The sequence below is a fragment of the Equus quagga genome, chromosome 1, assembly GCF_021613505.1.
Source record: "Equus quagga isolate Etosha38 chromosome 1, UCLA_HA_Equagga_1.0, whole genome shotgun sequence".
Classification (NCBI taxonomy): domain Eukaryota; kingdom Metazoa; phylum Chordata; class Mammalia; order Perissodactyla; family Equidae; genus Equus; species Equus quagga.
Genome location: NC_060267.1, coordinates 163,327,303 through 163,342,930, shown reverse-complemented (window position 1 = coordinate 163,342,930; position 15,628 = coordinate 163,327,303). Strand labels below are relative to the sequence as shown.

The following is a 15,628-nucleotide window of genomic DNA, read 5'->3' as shown; positions in this document are numbered from 1 at the left end:
TAACAAGCTCTACTTAAAATAGTAAGTGCTGGAAGATAAACAAACAAACACACAGATAGAGAGACCAGATTGGTGCTTACCAGAGGAAAAACGTGGGGAAAGCAAAGGGTATAAGGGCACATATGTACGGTAATGGATGGAAACTAGACTTTCGGTGATGTACACGATACAGTCTATATGGAAGTTGAAACATAATGATGTACACTTGAAATTTATATAATGTTATGAACCAATGTGACCTCAATAAAGAAAATCTATAAACTAAAATAAATAAATAAATACCAAAAAAAAAAAAAGTGTTCCTTTTCTGGAACTGTCTAAGCAGAGACTGGAAAAGCATTTTCAGACACACAAGCTTCCTAGTCCTGGCATGGGTGAGAGACAGAGTTAAATGAAAGCCCCTTTCCAACTCTAAGAGTTTGTGATCTGCAGTCCCAAATGTCTTCTACCACCAAATTTATTATACTATTGAGACGACAGGACCAAATAAGAGGCCCGCACACTAGTCTAGGCCCTTGGGGAATGTTGACCAAACCCCATCTCCAAACTTTGGGACCTACCTGTTTGCCCTGCCTCCTTATTTCCACTCTCAGTTTCTATTGTTTTTTGGTCCCTCCTTCCTCCTCTATGTTCATCTTCCTTTCGAGACTTTTTTTCTCTATTCTTTTCCCTTTTCTATTATAGTCTCCTTTTCTTTTTATCATTTTCTTACCACATTCTATATATGCTTTTTTCCACCATAAAAGCATATAACTTATTTTAAAATTCTTTTCTTAAGTGCAAAAAATAGTTGGAAAAAGTAAATATAAATATGTGACTTTGGTTTTGAGAGCCAGTTTGGAGGTTCTGGGAGGGGAGCGTAGCTACTCATATACCCTTGACCAAAGAAGAGTCCTCCTCTCTCAAGGAAGGTCATCCTCTTCAATGGAGTGCACAGATTCGGAAGGAACACACATGGAGCGATGAGGATGGAAGGGGACACCCACCTAGTCAGCTAGATCAGCCAAATGAACCCTGGTGATCAATGGGGTGACTGATGTCGCAGCCAGACTGCCCTCACATCTTTGACTTTGGTTTTGGATAGAAACAACAGTCTCCTTGCATCTCTCCAGTTTTCTAGTCCATCATTATTGACCTAGCCTCAACAGATTATGGTTCATATTTACTTCTTTCATACTTATAGACATCAATCTTTTATTTGGAAATTTAAAACAGTTGTCAAGGCTGCAACACAGTACTTTTCAGATGATCCTAACATCTGTGCTAACATCCATGATGTACTTCTACTTACAAATTCTGTAAGTTGAAGTCTTCAAATTCCATAAAATGAATTGGTTTCCAACTCTTTAAATTCTTTAATTTAAAAAAGAATTTGCTTCAATGAAAGACATCTGCATCTAGTTCTAGTTTGTTTGCCATAGGGTGAGGTTTCTGTTATCTTAGAAAGTGAACTCTCTCCATCTCTCATGGAGCTCTAGAATTTATATGTTTTTATTAAAACTAAATGATAAAAGTTAGCTGCTATACTTATTCTTTAGAAGTCTAACTTTCAAGTGATACATATGTTTCCTTTCAGCTATAAAGACTATGATGATGTTCTATGTGGCACATTTTTGTTAACGTGACGTGAAACAAAAGTAGCGCTTGTTAGGGATAAAAAGGCTGGCCCCGATGAGTGGGTGGGTATGAGCTAGACAGGGGGGCTTACCTAATTGGGTCTGAACACAGTTTATAATATTTGTTAAACAACATAACAAATAATAAGCAATTATGCATTAATCGTGGTATTAATCGTGATGGGGAGTTTTGCTCTCTTCACCTCTCTTCCCTTACTTTGAAAATTGCTATATATCTTCACAATTAAAAAAAAAATCACAAGCAGCTGTAGTTAAACATCTATCAAGAATCAACTGTTAGAGTTTTAAGGCACGAGGTATGGGAAGCAATATATATAAAGAAACGTGAGTCCACAGCAAAGTCCAAGGAAACAGTCACATTTTAAAAATACAGGCACAGGAAGGAACAGGTTAGATGCAGGAAAAAAAGAGGAATTTATTTTCTCTTAATTAAGAGGAAATCTATAAGACCTCTACACTAAAAACTATAAAATACTACTGAGAGAATTTAAAGAAGACCCAACTAAATGAAGAGATAGTCCATGTCCATGGATTAGATAATTCAGTAATATTAAAGTATCAGTTCTTTCCAAATTGATCAAGATTCAATGCAATCCATTGGGAGAGGACAATTGGAAACCTGTACCTGGTTTCTCCTGTCCTCCAACCTTTTTCCTTTCCTGATCAAAATCCCAAAAGTTTTTATAGAAACTGACAAGTTGATTCTGAAATTTATATGGAAATGCAAAGAACCTAGAATAGCCAAAATAATGAAAAAGAATCAGACTACTTAAAATCAAGACTTGCTGTTATAAAGCTACGTAATTAAGCTGGTGTAGTATTAGAGAAAGGATAGAGCATCCAGAAATAGACTCATACAAATACAGTCAATTGATTTTCAACCAAAGATCCAACTTAATTCAACAGGGAAATCTTGTCTTTTTTTCTTCTTCTCCTCCCCAAAGCTCCCCAGTACATAGTTGTATATTCTAATTGTAGGTCCTTCTGGTTGTACTATGTGGGATGCTGCCTCAGCATGGCTTGACGAGCGGTGCCACGTCCGCACCCAGGATCCAAACCAGTGAAACCCTGGGCCACTGAAGCGGAGCACATGAACTTGACCACTTGGCCACGGGGCCACCCCAGGAAAGACTTTTTAAACAAATGGCACTGAACAGCTGAATATCTATATGGAAAAAGATAGACCTTAATCTTTACCTCAGTTCACACACAAAAATTAATTTGAGGTGTACCACAGATTTAATACAAATGATAGAATCACACAGACTATCTTTGAGACAGTATAGTAAAGGGTTAACTCAGCAGGCCTGGGCTGCCCAAATCCTGTACATTCTGAAGTTGTTTAGGACTGGTCCTTGACTGACAACTGAGAGATAACCTCTAGTCCTTGGAATGTCCTGCCTGATAAGAGTCTTCGTATACCTGGGGCATTGGGCCACACCAAATAGTTTATACTAACAATAGGATTTACAGTAAAAGCCTGTTTTTGTTCAACCTGGGCTCCATGCCACAGTGTATCAGCCTGACCTCTGATGAAACTAGAGACTGAGTAGCTAATGTTAGTCACACGGTGGCTTCATGCACATGTGACAGACCTCTAATAAAAAATCTTGGGGGACACCAAGGCCTGGGTGAGTTTCCGTAGTTAGCAACACTTCACATCTGTTGTCATATATGGTTCCTGGGAGATTTAAGTACTCCATTGGGAGAGAATAATTGGAAACTTGTACCTGGTTTCTCCTAGGCTCCAACCTTTTTCTTTTCCTGATTTTAATCTGTATCCTTTTGCCATAATATACTGCGACTATGAATATAACAGCTTTTCGGAGTTCTGTGATGATGAATCTGATGAATCATTGAAGCTGATGGTGGTCTTGGGGACCCTCAACAGTGGAGACTAAGGGGAGGCAAAGATTGCTTAGATAGGAAACAAAATGCACTAGCCATAAAAGGAAAAAAAACCCAATGACATTGAAATAAAAATTTTCCTCTTATCAAAAGACATCGTTAAGAAAATGAGTAGGCAGGCCACATAATGGGGAATAATATTTGCAGTATATATATCTGACAAAGACTCCTATCCAGAATATATAAAGAATTCCTAAAAAACAAGAACAAAAAGACAAACAACCCATTAAAAATAGGCAAAATACTTGAACAGACACTTCACAAAAGAAGATAAACAAATCACCAATATGCTATGTAAAGATGCTCAACATCATTAGTCATCAGAAAGATGCAAATTAAACCACAATGAAATACCATTTTCATACAAACTAGAATAGATAAAATCAAAAAGACTGACAACAGCAAATGCTGACAAGGATGTAGAGCGACAGAACCCCATATATTCCTGATGGGAGTGGAAAAAGACATAATTACTTTGTAAAACAGTTTGGTAGTTTCTTATAAAGTTAAACATACATCTATCCTATACAGCAATTTAATTTCAAAGTGTTTACCCAAGAGAAAGAAAAACATATATCCACAAATAACAATAATAAACAACAACATCAAAACAACTGTGTGAGAATGTTCATAGCAGCCTTAATCATAATACCTCAAATCTGGAAATAATCTAGTATCTATCAACAAATGAACAGATAAAAACTTGTGGCATATTCATATAATGAAATACAACCCAACAATCTAAAGGAAAGAACTATTGATATTTGCAACAACATGGATGAACTGCAAAAACAATATGCTGAACGAAAAAAGCTAGACACAAAAGAGTGCATACTGTGTAGTTCCAGTTATGTGAAGCTCAAAAGAAGGCAAAACTAATATATGGCAATCGAAATTAGAAAGTTGTCTTGGGATGAAGGGTTGGAATTGACTGTAAAGGAACATGAGGGAACCCTTGGGTGAAAGAAATGTTCACTCCAGATATATTGTTTTGGATGGTGGTTACATGGGTATATAAAACTGTCAAAACTCATCAGACTGAATATTTAGATCTATGTATTGAGTACAAATTATAGAAAAATTTTTTTAAGAAAGGAGAAAGATCTATTTACTCTGGACTAAATAGGAGATAACATTACTGATGAGGATTTTTAGGCTGGTTACTTTTAAAACTGCAGATGAGAAGCAGGCTCCGAGGAGCAGAGTTTGCTTGCCCTTTGTTGGGAGACATTTACATTTGTAAGGGAAACCTCCATCTGTAAAGATGCCTCCCTCTCTGTGCCAGGAAGAAGGGAGATGACCTTATCTCTAGAAACTCTTAATGGGGAAGGCAAGGACTTAAGTTGGTTACTGTCTGGCAACCTCATGTAACTGATTTAGGGTGGTGGCTTCTGGCCTTTACTTAATCCGATTTGATTCTTATCTAAAAGTTGTGGGACCACCCAATGGCCAGACCCCACCTGCACTGATACCATTTTAACCTTTTTACGTGTTCTTTCCATTGTCTTGTAAAGAGATGGCTCACATACCTATGCCTTAAATTTAGCCTTACTCTCCACCCAGCGGCTCCTCCTGCCCATGGGCCCTGTCCTCATGCAGCAGCTCTGACCGCCCATGGGTCCTGTCCCCATGCTATTCCACACTATTCTCTAAGTAAAAGAGCACTACTGCCAGACCTTGAAAGTCCAAGAAATCTTTCTTTCGACTCATCGGCTCACCAACCCCGCATCAATTACCAATTTACCTAAATTGGTTAGGAATGAACAACTCTCTTTGATACAACAGAAAGAAAACTTCAGACATAGATGTATTTATAGTACAAACTCTTAGTTACCTGAGGATAAAAATATCACAAAGTTACATTTATATAGAAATCAGTGTCCTTTGAAATTCTGATTAGCCAATTAACTACTAATACTGATAACCATGGACTTGTTGGCTTCATGGCTTGGGGAATATTATTAACATATTATTTCTTTACCATATTTTAGCAATAAAATACTTCTGAAAAAATCCAGTCATTATGTAAGTAAATATAATAAAGCCTAATTTAGAAAATCTTTTTGACCATATAAAATGGAAATTGTCCAGGGAAATTTTATAATGCCTTTTAGGTATTCAAAGCAGTATTTATTTACTCAGTCATTAAGCTAAATATTTACTGAATACTAGGAGACAGTGCCAGGTACTGTGCTAGGCCCTTGGAATATGAAGATTATAAGATCCAGACCCTGACATCAACATGTTATTTTACAATTGAAGCTAAAAAGCATTCATTCAGGGGCTGGCCCCGTGGCCAAGTGGTTGAGTTCACACGCTCTGCTTTGGCGACCCAGGGTTTCACCAGTTCGGATCCAAGGCGTGGACATGTTACTGCTCATTAGGCCACATTGAGGCGGCATCCCACATAGCACAACTGGAAGGACCCACAACTAAAATATACAACTATGTACTTGGAGGATTTGGGGAGAAAAAGCAGAAAAAAAAAAAACGGAAAAAAAAGCATTCATTCATTTCACTAATATTTGAATTTGTCCTCTGTGCCACGTACTGAGGAAAAAGCAATGAAGGAGACAGATGTGGTCCCTGATATCACAAAGCTCATATTCTAGTACAAGATTACAATTGTTAGAAGAATCATTGTGCTTCCTGGGATCCTGTACTTTCTCAGGACATTCTAGTTAGGCCAGGCCCTGAGAGGAGCACTCCTAACTGAGGTAGATCCTCAGCCCAAGGAGAGATGGAGAATTATTAGCCACTTGGCATTCTTGGGGTAAGAATGCATTGGATGCCGTCACTCTTTAATCACATGGAGCCCCAGGGAGGAATGTGGGATATACCCCCAGAGCCCAGGAAACTCGCCTTACTAGAATCTTCTTTCCCTGGTGCCTGGTTTCCTCTTAGATCCCATGTAGGCGTCCTGACAAGGGGTCTTCTGCAGAGGGCCTACCGGCCAGATTTATAATTCTGGAATCTTTCATCATTGATATCACTTAAGTTGTTTACATGAAGCTCTGACATAAGGCAGAGGAAAGCTGGCAATGTTAGCACAGAGAATGTTATTGCTGATCTGGTGAGTAAAGAGATCAGGAACTAAGCTTGGTTTCTTCCATCTCTATCAAGGCCTAATTTACTCAAATGAAATACCTAATTTTGGTGATAGAAAATTGCTTAAGCAAGTTAAAAGATCTACTGTTGTGGAGTCTGTAAAAAGGCACTGCTAGATAAAGTGACGTGCTCCTGTGGCACTACTGACAGCTCAGGTGCCGTCACCTTTAAAATGCAGAAAGAACTAGGCATTTTGAGAAATTGTGTCATTTTCAAAACAGAAAATCCACAAATGTTTTGGAATACAGAGGGTATGTGATTCTACTCTTAATAAAAGAGATTGCAGTACTAAAAACTATGAGATTCTGTTCCATAACTACCCAATTGGGCATTTTAGTAGTCATGGATTCCTAAATAAATTAGATGGGTCTTTCTGTAGACTGGTCACAATTTAGATGTACTTATTTTTTTTTATAGCAGCAATTTCTGGTTATTTAAGGACAAAACTGATACAAGATTTGAGTGTTAAATTGTCATTCTGAGCTCAAAAGTTGAATGAATAAGAAAATGTCAATTCCCATTTTTAAAAAGAAATTTGCAAGTAAGTAAAATCAGAGCATAGAGAATATTACCCACACATAATGGAAAATCTACCACTAAAATACCTAGGCGCTTGCTTTTAAAGACTTAATTATAGCCATCCATGGTAAAGCAGAGAAGAGAAATCAGGCTTCTTGATTTCTAGAGATATTCTTATCCATGAAATCACATGTCATCTTTGCATCCTCATCCTTTATTTGGATAAGCAACACAAATAGAAGTCCATTACCATAGACGCAGTAGGTATTAGTTCCCTGCTTTCCAGATGCCTGTCTTTTGTCTATCCTCTACTTACTAATCACTGCTGGGGTTTCCCCATGAGTATACAGATCCCCTATGGATCATCCCCACTCCCTGTCTTCCCATTCAATGACAATGACAGCCCTAATGCATTAACTCTTCAATAGACTCTAAAAAGCTAAGAAAGTAGTTGCAAGCCTAATTACAGCTGAAGGGCCCCACCTGGTATAAGCATCCTAAGCCTTAAATAGCCAAATGGGGACTTTACTGATGACTTCGTAACTACAATGGTTTTTGATCATGGATAAAGTAGCGACACGATAAACAAACCTCCAGGGAATAAATAGTGGTTATAATTGCTACATAGAGAATTGGAAGAATTCTTTGGCAAGATTATCAAGTTTGTCTCAATTTATACTCCATCAATTGGTGACTAAGGGTATCCATATACCTTTACCAGTGCTAGCTTGCTTACTTATTCACTCATTTTTAAACCATTTTATTGAGGAATGGTGGACATACAAACATATTGACATATTTAATGTGTACAACTTGATGAGTTTGGGGACAAGTAACACCTGTGAAACCATCACCACAATCTATACCATAAACATATCCTTCACCTCCAAAAGTTTCCTCCTACTCTATTTTTTATTTATTTTATTTTTTTGTGATAAGAAGACTTAAAATAAGATCTACTCTCTTAGCAAAATTTTAAGTACATAATACAGAATTATCAACCATGGGCACTATGCTGTACAGTAGATCCCTAGGACTTATTTATCTCTGGCTCATTTATTTTTAATTTGCTAATTTGAAAGGTGAAAATGGTACTTTATTGGTGTTTTAATTTGCATTTCTTTGACTAATTATGAGTTTGAACAGCCTTTTCAATGCTTACTTGCTGTTTGCAATTCTTCTTTCATTCAGTACCTACTGTATTCTAGGCACTATTTTAGGCTCAGGGTTACAACAGTTAACAAGACAAACATGTAGAGTTTACATTTCAGTGCAAGAAACAAAGAAAAAAATACCCAATAAAATTGTTTAAAAGTTAAAAATACCATTTCATATAGTAAGAATTGATATGAAAAACAAAAACAAAGTAAAGGGTCAGAATAAATGGGGCCATTATTTTAGACAGGGCAGTGAAAGAGGGGTTCTCCGAAGAGATGATATTTGAATACAGACTGGATAGAAGTTTGCCATGCAGATTCTTGGGGAAGAATTTAGGCATAGGGAAAAGCAAGCTCAAAGCTCCTTAAGTGGGAATACGTTTGTGTCCTTGAGGAATAGTAAGCAGGCCAGTGCGGCTGGAGTCCAATGAACAAGCGAGAAGAGTGGTGGCAGCAAATGGGGCTGGAGAGAGAGGAGGCTGGATCATGTAGCGCCTGTCTTGCAGGTCATTGGAAAGGCTTTGGGCTTTATCCTAAATGTTTTGGGAAGTCACTGAAGGGCTCTGAGCAGTTGAGTGGTATGATCTGACTTACATAAATCTGGCTGCCATGTGGAAAGGGTCTATAAGGAAGCAGGGAGACTAGTGAGGAGACTACAATAGAGAGATGAGCAGTGACGTGGTGACTCAGTATTAGCAGTACAGAGGGAGAAAAGCAATTTGTTTCATGACACATTTTGAAGAGGATTTGCTGATGGACTTCATGTGTGATATGAAAGAAAAGGAGGAGGCAAGGGCAATTTTAAGCTTCCATCAACTGGGTCGTGCTATTTATTGTGATGGAGAAACACTGTGGGAAAAACAGGTTTGTGGAGGTAGAACCAAAAGTTTAGTTTTCGGAAGCACTAAATTTGAGATGCATATGGGACATCCAAGAGTACTGAAATACTGAGTAGGTGGTGGAATTTGAAAGTCTGGAGTTCAAAGGAAGAAGACAAACTGAAGGTATAAATTAAGGACCCTTCAGTCATAAATGGTATGTAAAGCCATGAACCTGGGCTGAAATCGTCTAGGGAATGAACGCAGAGAAGAAAAGAAGCCCTGGAGGGTGTTCCAACCTTTACAGGCAGAGGAGGAGAATCCAAAAGAGCTGGAGTGGCCACTGAGACAGGGTCTTGTGCTTCCTACTGACCTGCATAAGTTCTTTATACATTAGTGATGTTACAATTTATCAGTTACTTCCACTACAAATATTCTCCCAATTTTCTGTTTGCCTTTTGATTCAGTTTATTTTTTACATATCTACTTAAAAACAGCTGTGTAGCAAAATCCACTGGTCGTCACCTTTGTGATTTCTTTCATTACTTTTAAGATTAAAAAGTCTCCTAGTAACTAGAGGTCAGAGAGACACACATTTTATTCCTATGTTTGCTTGTTTGAGTGCACTGTGATTCACTTGGAATTTATTCTGGTGTATAGTAAGGTTATAACTAGATACCTTTTCAAAAGATGTGTCAAGTTTCCCAACACCATTTATTAACTCTTCCTTTCCTAACTGGTCTGTGACGTTCTCACGCTATGTTTTATTTGGTTCAATTTCAATTTAAGCTTTGAAATTGCAACAGAGATGATGAAAAACTTTCCCTCCAATCATCACAATGATACTTTGCACAAGAATTTCAATGTGCTTACAAGCAAATAAAACAGAACCAATATTTTTAGAAGAAAAATGCAGGGACAGAAAGCTAAATAGAAGAAAGAATACATGAAAGGAAGAAAGGAAAGGGTACAGTCCACTTCCACTTTGAGCAAAAAGTAGATGTTGAAAATGTAAAAAGATAATACATGGGTATATGCAAAAAAATATTTGTTGAGTAACTTTCCTATGCCAGGCATCCGAGGTGTCCTTGAGTGATGAGAAAGACAAAGCGCCTACCCTCAGGAGGCTCAGATTTTAGCAGGGGAGTTGGGGAGACAGATGATACACACATAAATGAAGCACAGAACTTCAGTAGGTAATGAACGCTATGAAAATAAGATTGGGAAATGGGGTAGAGAGTGACTAGGGGAGGAGAAGACAACAGGGAGGTCAAGAGTGGCCCCTCTCAGATGATATCTGGGCTGAGTCCTACCTCGTGAAGACGCAAGGGAAGATGAGGGTGGGAGGAGTGCCCCAGGAAGGGGGAAGACAAGTGCAAAGGCCCCAAGCAAGTGCAAGCATGGGAGGGAAGAGCAGGGGAGAATGGAAGGACACAAGGTCAGAGAGAGAGGGAAGGGGCACAGGGAGAGGACTGGATTATCAATGGTAATAGAAAGCCTTTGGAGGAGTTTAAGTGGGGCTGTGAGATAATATGCTGTAAATTGAGAGTTCTTTGGCTGTTGCGTGAAAACTAATGGTAGTGGTGTAGGAGAAAAGGGGAAAGAAGAAGGGACTCTAGCTAGAAAGATCTTGTATGAAGAAAGTACCTAAAATACCTTGTTCTTTTAAACATACCCAAACTAAATACTTGACATGATGGAGGGAGGCGGGGGGGACAAGTGACTAGACTGTAAGATTCCTGAGGGCAGGGACTTTTGTCTGGTTTGCTCACTCTGTATCTCTAATGCCTAGAATAATAAGAGTCTGGTACTCAATACAAATTTGTTAAATTAAATGAACAAAGTGACTGTAGGGAATAGCCTTTTATTTGTGAAACAGGAATCAGATGAAGTGAACAAACAGAAGAGAGCTTCAGAGAAGCCTCCTGGGCTGTAGAACTGTCTCATAATTACACAGCACATCAAAACATGAGACAGACTTCAGTCAGGGATAGGTACTTTAAAAATAACATTACACTAAAACAGGGTTCAAAATACAAGTTTAAATTTAGCCGCTTTCTTATACACTTCTTCTCACCGCTTAGACTATGAGTTTCTATGTGGCAGGAATTATGTCTTCTTTTTAACTCTCCAAGTAAGAGCAGAACACATCGTGTATGTGTACTCCACAAATGTATATTTAGGTTGCTGGAATCCTACTGAAGAAAAGCTAGCACATAAGCAATGCTTAAGGAAGAAAATTCGGACAACTTGGCAGCATTTATCATTACTAACATTTTAGTCTTCCACAGCAAACTTTGAAATTACATTCTAATTTGAGATGGTTCTGGTTTGACAAGTTAACTCTTGAGACATCTGAGTACGGTATTATGAAAGAACAAGACTGTTCATCAACCCTTTATGCCAATGTTAATTTCTTTTAAAAGTAGGATTTTATGTTTTTTTATCCCTACAGTGACCCTTAAAATTTCTATGTATATAATCACAAATGCACACACAAGATGCATTTATAAGCTTATTGTGTAGTTCTAAAGACAGTTGGGAAACCCAATTTTAATTTTGTTACTGAAATAATTTAAAAATGTATTATATAACTGCCTCTTTTCAATCAAAAGCAAGGATCTAGAAAGAGATTATGCAAGTAGGCACAATTTATTCAGGTTTATTAGTGTTAGAAAAATGAAGTTGCCTAACTTCCAATTGTACCAAGTACTCTTATATTTATTTATTTTTTTATCTTACCACTGACATTAACGTATATAATTTTCTTATGCCTTAAAAAAAACTCAGATAATTTATTTAACAAACATTCCTTACATGTATTAACCATTGATATTTTAAAAGCTGGAAAATTATTTCCAGCAAATGTGTAAAATTTCCTGATGATCTCTCAGAATATCTTTGGGATTTATAACTTTCATCAGAGAAAAGAGGACTTACCGGCTTTTATTCATGAGGTCTGCTCCCCGTGCTTTGTAATAGTCTAAATTTGGATGGAATTGATAAGTCACTGGTCTTGGATTTCTCTATAGGAAAAAAAAACCCAATAAATTAAAATGTATAAAGCTATTTAAATTATATATTAACACATAAAAGAACAAAAATGATCGTTTTTATATTCTTTCAGAAATAAATACGTCTAACAATAAAGTTTAATAATTAGCACGCTTTAGTTTTGTTTTTATTAAGTTTTGCCTTAACTGTCCTTGGTCCTGATTAAACATTGAAATTGTTTTAACATATTTTAATTTTATGTGTCTCATAGTTCATATGGATTTATTCCTGTCATTAGATTTATTTTTGATGATTTTGATCAACCTGACTTTCCAAAACACAATCAGATCAAATTAGAATAAAACTGAAAAATTATCTGATATAACATGAGCACAATCTATGTGTTAGGGCTGAGAGACACAAAGTGTCAAGAAAGCTGTATTTTGGAGGAAGAGTAAAAATTCCTGCTGGTTTTTGACAACTAGAATGCTAAATATGCCCACTAGATGGCACACCGAGCCTTTCTTCTCCAAAAATCAATGTGCTATTTCAGAAGTCAGCGATTCTTTTAAAGTTAGCAATTTCTAAGTCATCTATTCTTACATGCGAGTTTAATAAGTGCCCAGGTAGTGGAAATATTAGCAGGGTACCATCACAATACAAAAGCAAACTGACTAAGGAACATTTCATAAAAGCAGCAATATACTGCCCTTTCTGTCATTTAATATTATTTATAATCATTGCAGAAATGTCCTTGAATCATTAGGTCGAATGTGTCTATTTAAATATGTTGCTATTATTTAATGTGTTTATTATTTAAATGTATCAAGTCCCTCATAGGCAAATAAAAATTAAACAAATATACTTTCAGTTTATAAAATACAACATGTTAATAGCATAAATTAAATGAATATCATTATCCCTAAAATGTGAAATTATATTTTTCATTAAAAAGTTTTTAAAAACTTACAAATAAATGTGTTCCAATGTTTACCTGAATATATAATTCGAGTTAATAATTAGGACTTTGGACCCTGTCCTTTGAGAGATCGATCTAGACACAGAAAGGCTACATTTTATCTGAACAGAACATTACCAATATGCTTCAATATCAATCCTTGGAGACGTAATCCCAAGGCACTGACTGATATACTTGCATGGAGGTGGGGATATGTAATTGCTAAGGTTAAACAGTTTGAAATTCATCAAGCTAACAAGCTGCATCTTAATGGCCATGATGGACCTTTTCTTTTTCTGCTGAAAAGAGAATATTTACACAGCTCAACCCTTTCATATCTCTTCCAAGTCAGCCCTAATCATCTGACGAAAATGACAATCCCTTGATTTAGCTCCAGCTACTACTCCACTGGTTTGGTATTCAACACAGTTCTACAATAATCAAATCTGAATTGCCTTGATGAAGATAACTGATGCTTCCATGACTACCACACTATTAAGTCTAACAGTGCAACTTTTCACTCTCTAGGAATTACATAGGTTTCCTCATGGTAGCTGATGACAACCTGGACCCAAGTATAATGGGAAAATAAAATAGAGGTTAGAGCCACTGGCAGATCGCCAGCACATTCACGATTTATTTAAAAAATTAACCTTTGCAGGATTATCACTCATGACTAATTTTGCTCTTTTATTCTCAGTACCTGGAAATACATTTTATTTTTGCTAATATAAAAAGCCTTTTCTTCTCTGACTTCCAACAAACTAATAAAGGATTATGTTACTTTTTGCTAGAAACAATGACAGAAGGGATTGCATGGAGCAATTTCTTGAAACATCTTTATAAAGAAATGACAAGCAATTGAAGACACCAAGTGCTGATCTATCGAAGCACTTAAAGCCGTTATTAGGAATAATGACTAACTTGAACATATGAATGAGGCTCAAGTATTGCTTTCACTAAGGCCTATCTAAATTCCTAGGAGACATGAGTGTCAAAGGGAGAGGCAGTTTAGAGTACTACTGTACCGGGATGAAAAAAAGAATCAAAAGACGATGTTGAAAAACAGCATTTAAAACGTAAGAAAATAAAATCAGAGTTTACAGTTAGAAGTTATTCAATAGGGTTTTCTAAGAAGATAATGCTGTTACTAAAACTTAAGTACGTAGACAGATAGATGATGTAGACTAGCACTTTTCAATAGAAATACAATGTGGGCCGCAAATGCAAGCTTCATATATAATTTAAAATTTTCTAGCAACCACATTAAAAAAAGAAACGAATGAAAGTCAATGTAGTAATATTTTATTTAATTCAGTATATCCAAAACAGTGTCATTTTAACATGTAATCAATATAAAAAGTTATTGACACATTTTTACATTCTTTCTTTTGTACAAAGTCTTTGAAATCCAGTGTAAATTTTATACTTACAGCACATCTCACTTTGGACTAGCCACACTTCAAGGCTCAAGAGCCATATGTGGCTTGTGGCTACTGTAATGGACAGCACAGAATTAAATGTTTGACATAGACGTACACCAATGTGTGGCTATACAAATCAACATGTATAGACATGAATAATAAAAAGGGCACAAATGGTTTTGTACATTAAAATTCAGTACTGACAGTTCTTTAATTCACCTGTAATTCCTTGCTTTCAATTCAGGTAGTTCGATCTCTTCTGAATAAGGTTTCAAAAAGTCAAGACATTTTGGAGCAATATCTTCTCACACAACTATGTGCCAAAATGATAACAATGGTTTCCTTAGGGGGGGTGAGATTAAGTGAGCAGTATTCTAACAGAAACATTTTAAAAGTAAAGAGACACTTGCTTTTCTTTTTTTAAAGGCTTTTCCCCAAATAAAATTTTATAGGAATATAACAGTTCTGATTTTTAAAAATCTGGAGTTCCCTCTAAAATATAAGAGCCATTAGAATTCTACCTATATAGAACTCCGTATGTAGGAAAGACCAAACCCCATGACACTTGTAATTTCTCATTGTGCAGGACATGTGATGTTGACAAGTTCAATGTTATATCTTGCCTGGATTGGAAAAAGTAGTAATTATTTTAAACCCATTCTCACATTTGACAGAATTTCAACTATTAGAAGCTTTTCCAAACCAATGTACATTTAAAAAAATCTCTTGTGTTTTGGTGAATTTTTCTTCGGAAGAAAGATAGCAAAATGGTAATCATAGCTTAACTTATATTGGTTTGTGTACAGAGGAATACCAAGTAGGTTCATGACCCGGGAAGTCTATATAAGTATACAAGAAGATGCAGATCACAAATTCAGTCCACCCAGGGTTTACCACGCCTTTCCTAGACCAAATGGATGGACTTGAAATAAATCATCTGCAAGATTGCAAGATCTGCAAGAGAAGTTAACTTCTCAAGTACGACTCAGTTCTTCTCTGTTAAGAAGCTGTGGAACCCTTCTTAAAGTTTTCTCATCAGCATTTTATTTTATGGCAATATATGAAGAACGCTGAAAATACCACCCATGGTACAGCCGGGCTGGAT

General features: G+C 36.6%; 1 protein-coding gene across 1 annotated transcript in view; it reads right to left on the bottom strand.

Annotated features, from left to right (window-relative positions):
- TBC1D5 (TBC1 domain family member 5) overlaps positions 1-15,628 on the bottom strand; it is a 562,315-nt gene that overhangs the window by 85,843 nt on the left and 460,844 nt on the right. The window contains exon 17 of the mRNA XM_046674041.1: positions 12,088-12,173. Within this exon, the coding sequence (XP_046529997.1) occupies positions 12,088-12,173 (86 nt within the window). The remainder of the gene's footprint in view (positions 1-12,087; positions 12,174-15,628) is intronic.